The sequence below is a fragment of the Lepisosteus platostomus genome, chromosome 15 (assembly GCF_059453375.1).
Source record: "Lepisosteus platostomus isolate fLepPlt1 chromosome 15, fLepPlt1.hap1, whole genome shotgun sequence".
Taxonomy (NCBI): domain Eukaryota; kingdom Metazoa; phylum Chordata; class Actinopteri; order Semionotiformes; family Lepisosteidae; genus Lepisosteus; species Lepisosteus platostomus.
In genome coordinates this window covers 23,632,919-23,640,540 of record NC_142625.1, presented here as the reverse complement: position 1 = coordinate 23,640,540, position 7,622 = coordinate 23,632,919, and the positions used below count along the sequence as shown (strand labels likewise).

The window sequence follows — 7,622 nt, the reverse complement described above, 5'->3', positions numbered from 1 at the left end:
TGTGTGAGTTGCTGGAGATCACCACAGGACAAAATTTTACAAGACAGACTGGATTTAAAGTGAATTTTCAGTTGATTTCTCTAAAATACAGTGCATCAATAGGACTGTGTATTTCACAGGTTACAGCAGTAAAATCACAGGCAAATTTGAGCCACTTTAATTTGGAAAACCTGCAATGTGAGCACTAGGATACTATTTTCCTGTGGGAAAATAAATGACAGCATTTCAGCCCAGAAAGCCTGGCTTTCGTTATTTTATACAGAAACATTTATTCTCTTTGCGCCATCACAGAGGGCATGAAGACATCAGATGAAGCACATCACGTCACAAGCATTCTTCATACCACATGATTTCTCCCTAATTCAACAGGAACCAATGTCCCTTTATAAATAGTAGCTGTTGCTCACGCAATTCATTGAATACTCAGGATACTATGCAATAAATTATTAATCACAATCTGTTAGATCACATCAGCAAAGGAAGTTAAAAAATGAATTCATCTTCTTGTACGATTAAAATATTAATGCTATTTCTACTAGGTGGTAGAACAAGCACAGAAATAGAGTTCAGAAGTTCTCAAGTTGTGCTTTCCAGTCACAGTGTTAGCTGTTTTATAATTATGGGACTACTATTTTTACAGCTAGGGTTTACAGTATTAACGGGAACACAAAAACCCTGAATAATACACTTTCACTCCCTGTCAATTCAGTGAAGTGCTAAAATAAAGGCCGCAACATGAAATGTTTAGCAACTTCCCAAACCTCCCACACATTTGAACAATAAATGAGCAAGAATAAGATGCTAAGATACATTCCGACACTTTGTCCATCATGAGAACCAGACAGTATTTTTGTGCAGCTTCAGCATTTGCCCTCCCAAGGTTTGGGTCTTCTACTCATTTGAGACACGGTAGGACTTTGTTGGCACGGGCTGATGTTTAGTTTTTGGAGTCCAGGAACCTCTTTGCCACACTGAATGAGCTGAAACACCTCCGCAAACGAAAGCGGGGAGCCCTCTGCGTCCGGACTCCGTGGCTGAGTCGTGCTGGTGGGATCTGAAGCCCATGGGGTTTCCTGCAGGGTCTGGGGGTTCACATCTCTGTGTGGACTGCTGCAGGGCTGCTCCCCGCGATCTGACTGGGGTGTCCGTGCGCTCTGCCACTTCCGGTAACCTTCGAGGTCAATGGGCTGAACAAACCTACCAACACATTTGGACATTTTAAGGGGGCAGCTTTTTCCTTTAATCTGGAAATAGGCTGCAAATAGTTTTTAATAGTTCTTCTACGGCTATCATTGCCTTGTCAGCACACAACGTTAACTTTCACAGAACAAAGCTTCATAAAAAGTAATAAAGTAGATTATAAGCAAACGAATTACTCTGAAATATCTTCTTGAAGAACAGTGTTCACCCTAGGTGTTACTCGATTTAAGTATCTTACACTTTTCCACAGTAGACAATCCCATAGTAATCCCACTACGTACCTGTTGTAATAGAAAATTTTCATTTTCAAAATATTTTCCTGCGTTTCACCCGTAATGTTAAGAGTCTTCAAGCCTTTTTGAAATCTGGCGTCATTTTCGAAGTCATGAGAACTAAACCCAAGATAAGGCTCCATATCATTCGTATAATCTTCAACACGAACCAAAACGTGAATCTTTTAACACATCACTATACATAAAATAAGTTATTTTCCTGTTGTTGCTAGAATCGATTTAGGGTGCAAATGTACATATAGTGAATTTATATTTGTGTCAGTGATTAAATTGAAATATTCTTCATATGAATCCTGTACTCATTCTATCGATACAAAGCAGCCATATCGAATCGACGACAACGACTGTCGGAGGTAAGAAAAGAAACAGGCTTCAAAAACGGAATCCAAACTAACATCGCCACCTATTGGACAGCATGTACACTTACACTTCAGAAATGACGAGGTTAGACGAAGACCTAAGGTGAGTTCAGTGACAGAAAACTTGTCTCCGTGGACAATGCCTCAAAACTGAACAATACCTCTTCAGGTTATATTTTATTAACATAAATACATTAATTTTACAGATTTTATTTTTTTCTAATTTAAGTTTTAAGGTACAAATCAAACCTACAATTGCTGGAATCCCATGTCTGGTCTTGTCCACAATGTGTCCCAGACTAACACCCGGATATCGATGGATTATTGATGATAAGAATCCCTACTGTTTTTCACCGTTTATATAGCCTTGAGTATGATCCATAATTAGTATTTATTTAGTAATATTTCTGGGTGAAGATTAATGGGACCTGTCACATAACCAAGCCCTTTAGAAGTTACTTCTCCATGTTAAGATGAAAAGCTCTGCAAAAGGACCCTTCACTGAGGCTGTAGTGAACATTACTTGTATTTTTCTGATGAAAGATATTGCATTAAGAAACCTTTCAAGGAGCAGTGTGGGGTAGCAGTCAGGGCTCTGCACTTGTAAATGGAAGGCTGTGGACTCAAAGCCTGGGTGTGGTGCTACTGTCCTGCCCCTGAGCAAGGTGTTTCATTTAGTTTCAGTCAAGTCCCCTTCTGCATGAGTTAGCACTGGATCAGGCCAATAAAGGAACAGCAACAATAGCAATACAACAGTTTTAGTGACTCTGATAGTCTTAAATAGTACTGATACATTTGCAGATCAGAAATCAGACTTTTTAGATGACGTGCATTGTAAAAAAGTGGCAATCCTATGTGCTGTTGTTGTTCAAATGAAGTATTACATGTAGTGAATGTGACATTACAAATGGCTAAGTTCAGTGTTATACTATATAACAATCCCTTCTTCGAACAGAATACCCCTGGGACTGAAAGTGATTTAAACGTTTTGTTCAGTATTTATTTATAGGACTACAGTGTGAACTGAAACTTTGGTCATCCGGGAAGCTCGTCTGAGAGCATTTGCAAGCACTGAATTTCACTACTGAAGATTTTCATAAATGCTCAGTCCTCAGTGAGGGGCTACTTTGCATAAGCATTAGTATTAATCTGATTACAGATAACGTATTTTCTCAGGTAATAAATTGTACTGCAAAGGAAATAATAAATGACCTTTGTGGTAAAACGTTATAATTCATGGGAGGCAGGAAACGGGGAATAACATTTTTATTGAAAAAGAATGTTAAATAAATGTACAAATGATGTTATTCTCCAATGAAAATAATGATGTTAAGACGCCGAGGATGTCATGGCATGTCCTGCATTAAAAAAAGGAAAAAAGGATAATAAATTATGCAGATTACACTATGCAAAAACGAATACATTAACAGAGTCAATGAATCAGAATTTGGCATGTACAGTAGAGTAGACACTCAATCAGTAATAGATTAACTTTAAAAGGAGCTTTTGACATGTTAATTCAGGACCTGGTGTTTCTCACTGCAGTGAAGACAATGGCTTACAAATACGACTATTAATATTTTGTCTTCATTTAAGTTAATTGCCATAATAACCAAATGACTTTGAAGTCATTTTTGTTGTTGAGTATTTGAATATTGTATAATGGTCACCTTAGGACCAGGGTAGATATGAGTGATACCTCCCATAGTGGTATGCAGATGCTTTTAAGATTCATGTCACCAGAATCTTAGGTCTGGGCAAACCTGGTTCTGGAGACTCTTTGTGTCTGCAGGACTTCATTCCAACTCAGATCTTAACAAGCTCATCAGCTCATCATCAGTTTCACAGGAGCAGTTTAACAGCTCCTTCCAGCTCTTCAGGTGCAGGTTATGTAAAGAGACCAAGAAAACCTGCAGACACACCGTCTCTCCTGATCAGAATTGGCCACCACCTCGCTAGACCATCTGAGGTGATAATTGGAGAGTCTGTAGGCCTTCTAGTATTTTTTTCTTTGTCCCACTTAATGTTCCCCTGCATATTTGTAGTCTGTATTTGGTTATTGTTAATGTTGTTGCTGGTATAGATCTCTCATTACATGAGTTTTCTTTCTCTGATCATTATCTCATTTCTTTTACCCTTATCATTGGCTGTCTCTGTTATTACAGTTTTCTAAAGAATCTTTATGTAACCTGCACGTTTTTGCACCAGTGCCCCAATCAACACATACTTGCTCAGTTACAATTAATAACATTTAGCTCATTTGCATAACTGACACTAGAACTCCAATGCAATCTGAACTCCTTTCATCCAAAAGCACAGGTGCCCTTCCCACCCTGATGATATTCAAAAATCATATGGCATATGGATATGGATATGGCAATATTCAAAAAACAAAACTCTGGCCCTCCTGTATTTGTAAACAGTCTTTTATTGGATTTTCTCAGTGCTGTTGTATTGGTTGCACTCCTGCCACTGTAATGTTTAAGCAGAAATGCTGTGTTGTGATGTTCTGACTGAATTGCTGATTTTTAAACGGTCCACATTCTCATTCTGTGAATCATATTGGGGGTGATTTTCTGCCATGAACCACAGTCTGGAAATATAACAATGGTCATGCAAATGATACCCGAAGAAAGTAAAAAAATTATGGTATACTGTCCTAAAAAAACATTTGTTCAGCTTCAGTTTGTAGGCGATGAAATTATTTTCTTTACTTACCTTAATGTCTATTATGCTTAGGCTTTCTTGGAGCATTAGTGACCACATAATGATAGAGTATAATAAGAAGGAAGACTGTAACTCCCAGCATATTGGCAAATATTGCAAGGTGGAAATCCTCAATCATTCTGAGAAAACAAAGAAACATCTGAGGGTGATTACGGCGTAAATGTCCACACTTAACATGAATACATTACTAGACTGACTGATCATTATAATGATATCTCATCAGACCATTCTGCTTTTACGATCTGTACATACTGTATATACATATTTAATATTAAATTAAAAAACAACACGAGTGTCGGGGTGTTTGTAGAAACTATAATGTCCTCTCATATGAAATTTCAGACTGATATCTGTTTTTTCTGTATTCAACAGCCCACATGGCACGCTGCATGTCAAGTCTTACAGACCGATAAAGCTTCAAGCTCTCCATCAAGCATTCAGGTTGTGTAATTTTGAGCACAGACCCCGTTACATCCTGTGTATGTTATAATTTCAATAAATGTAGAAAGATTAAGAGTATAAATTCTGATAAACCGGTGCCGTATCATTTACAGCTTTCGCCGTAAAAGGTGTGCTTTTTCTCTCGAAACACAGCGTCCGCAATGAATGAAATTGCTGTCCAAACACAATTTCTAACTTGTCTCAATTGCGGCTATTTTATTTAAAACTTAAATCAGTCGAACATAGAAACACATAAATAACAGGTTTACCTTATATATTTTTTTTTATCGGGGCTTCAATTTTTTGTTTAAAAACGAAAGTTACACTTAACTTCCTTATCGAGAAAGAGATGCGCGTCATTAGGGGTTTTTGACTATGGAAATCAATCCGTCAGCGAGACAGAGGGGAGAAAGTTATATTTCGGGAGCAGGCGGGCTGGTCATTCGGTTAAAACAAATTCTCGACTTCTAGTTGTTCACGACAGCACGAAGTTCAGGACAGGGAGAAATAACTAAATTTAAAAAAAAATCGATAGAGGATTGAAGACTTCAAAGCACCTTTATTAATGGTTCAACTTCTTATCTTGTTGTCCACCTGATACCCGCCTAGGTATTATCTGCTAAAGGAAACTCCGTTGCGGAGGCATGACTCCGAACATTGACCGTTCACTTTAAACAATGCGTCTACTACATTTGTATAATATTGGTTAGTGATTTTTAAGGCTAGATAAAGCGATTCAACGTTTAAGCTTCTGTGAAATCTGTGTGGCCTACTTAATTAGTGCAGCAAGTATAGACAGGACATTACATTTTTAATCCTGATATCAGCATCAGTTCTCTTGTAAACACAGCTTTAAAACCTGTAAAGTATGAAAAAAAAGTATTGCTAAGACAAATGAAACATTTCCAAACCATTTAGTGCTGTTTTAATGTTCATGCTTGAATGCCAAGCCTTACGGATGACATCTCTTCTCCTCAAGAGTGTTAAAATGAGTAACATTATTTCTGTGACCCCCAGCTGTAGCTGTTCATTTTTTCAATACAATTTGTGAAACCAGCGTCAAGAGAATTGGTATTATTATAAGGTTTCTGTTGTGTCAAGATACACTCACTGAAAGCAAGAGAATGGTGTGTTGTACTATTTCCTTCTCAAGGTGATGCTGAAAATGAATGTGCTTTTGCATCAGAATCTGTGCGTAACCTTGTGTGTGTAAATGTGTGTAACATTTACAATACATCGTGACCAAATAGAGGAATAGGAACAGCTTTGGGGTTTTATGTGGATGGATTGAAAGCTGTCAACTAAAGGAAAAAAGAGATGTCTATTCAAAAAGTCTGTGGGTGCCATGGCATTTTGAGTGTTTCAGGTTTAATCCCACCCCACTTAACAAGGGGTTACTGTAGAGACACCCTACATGCACAAGGTAGCATGAAATGTGGGACAATTGTCCTTTTTGTCTCCTGATATTAAATTTACCATTTAAAAAATGATTAGATATGAGCAATTCAGTAATCCAGTAAAGTGCTAATTAATTTGTACAATTATCATAGTGTAGAGTGAGAGACTCTTTACTTGTATTGCTGAAGGTATAATATATCTGAAAGATATACTACCAAGAAAATTAAAACACACAATAATGTAACTCCTTGTACAGGCAACGCTTATTATCACCCTAAACAACTGTGTCATCCCTGTGTGTTTCAGAATGTTTTGGAGGAAATATTATGAGTCATGTCAAAACAGTTTATTTCACAGTCATAGTTCATGTTTAAATATAGCATTTGATTCATATTTTGCTCCTAGGTAATTGAATAAAGACTTTGATAATCAGTGAAATCCACTTAAATGACCAAACAAGTTTGCATGAACCAAAACATATTAATTTTCTATTTGCATTTTTGTTTATGTTACTATCCTCTTTGTCTTCTTTCTAGAAAATAATTAGTCGTAAAGGCAGTTGTAGTCAAGAGAAAGCCCTTTTGCATTAGCCTGCTCTGGAGGCTTGACCTATGTCAGAGTTACATTTCTGGTACTACCACTTCAGACATCAGCTGTCGGCTGTTTGTCAATGTGTCAGAGAGCTCATTCTCATACAGAGCACACGCAGTGCATGTTAGCTTGTGTTTTGACAGAAGTGTTGCTGGATCTTTTTTATCTTACCTGAAGTACAAAGGAAAAGCCTCATAAGCTCTTCTTTCCAAAGGTATTATAAATTTGAATGCACTGCAAGGCACGGTTCTAAATATTAGTCACATTTAAATTGTATCAAGCAGCTTCGAAGGTTCTTCTGCAGGCAAAAGAGCTTCAATCATGTAGTACAGGAAGGCCAGAGTAGTGGTCATCAGGCACAGTTATGGGGAAAGCTGCTTGGCTCTGCTCAGATCACGCTGACAATGCAGTGTGTTCTAGGTTTGCCGGAAAGTTATGCATCAAGCCTGAAAATAAAACTGAACTTGATCGGCCTCATAAACATGTCTTTTTTTAAATACTAGTTATCATTATTGCATTTTCATAAATGGAACCCATAGAATTTGGCAATTATGTATCAAGCTGATATTTCAACTGATCAAAAATGCAAAGCACAGTACAGCATTTGTGGATT

The 7,622-nt window shown here is 37.5% G+C and overlaps 2 protein-coding genes across 3 annotated transcripts; both read right to left on the bottom strand.

Moving 5' to 3' along the window:
* Window positions 1-244: 244 nt before the first annotated feature.
* On the bottom strand, window positions 245-1,854 carry LOC148648283 (uncharacterized). Its single transcript, XM_088607890.1, has 2 exons — window positions 1,482-1,854; window positions 245-1,197 (listed from the first exon to the last, which is right to left on the bottom strand). Exons 1-2 carry the CDS (start codon window positions 1,613-1,615, stop codon window positions 861-863), a joined length of 471 nt encoding a protein of 156 aa, XP_088464016.1. The 5' UTR covers window positions 1,616-1,854; the 3' UTR covers window positions 245-860.
* Window positions 1,855-3,101: 1,247 nt separating this feature from the next.
* On the bottom strand, window positions 3,102-5,424 carry LOC148648282 (dolichyl-diphosphooligosaccharide--protein glycosyltransferase subunit 4-like). Of its 2 annotated transcripts, XM_088607895.1 has the most exons (3): window positions 5,290-5,424; window positions 4,571-4,698; window positions 3,102-3,210 (listed from the first exon to the last, which is right to left on the bottom strand). In XM_088607895.1, exon 2 carries the CDS (start codon window positions 4,695-4,697, stop codon window positions 4,572-4,574), a length of 126 nt encoding a protein of 41 aa, XP_088464021.1. In that variant the 5' UTR covers window position 4,698; window positions 5,290-5,424; the 3' UTR covers window positions 3,102-3,210; window position 4,571. The 2 variants fall into 2 exon arrangements, with proteins under 2 accessions (XP_088464021.1, XP_088464022.1); XM_088607896.1 differs by lacking the exon at window positions 5,290-5,424 and having other exon boundaries at window positions 4,571-4,718.
* Window positions 5,425-7,622: the final 2,198 nt, after the last annotated feature.

Excerpts from the sequence above, each read along its gene's own strand:
- LOC148648283 (XM_088607890.1), bottom strand. The coding sequence starts at position 1,615 with ATGGAGCCTTATCTTGGGTTTAGTTCTCATGACTTCGAAAATGACGCC. Across the intron at positions 1,198-1,481 it reads AAAATTTTCTATTACAACAG|GTTTGTTCAGCCCATTGACC; the intron begins GTACGTAGTGGG and ends ATGTGTTGGTAG.
- LOC148648282 (XM_088607896.1), bottom strand. The coding sequence starts at position 4,718 with ATGTTTCTTTGTTTTCTCAGAATGATTGAGGATTTCCACCTTGCAATA.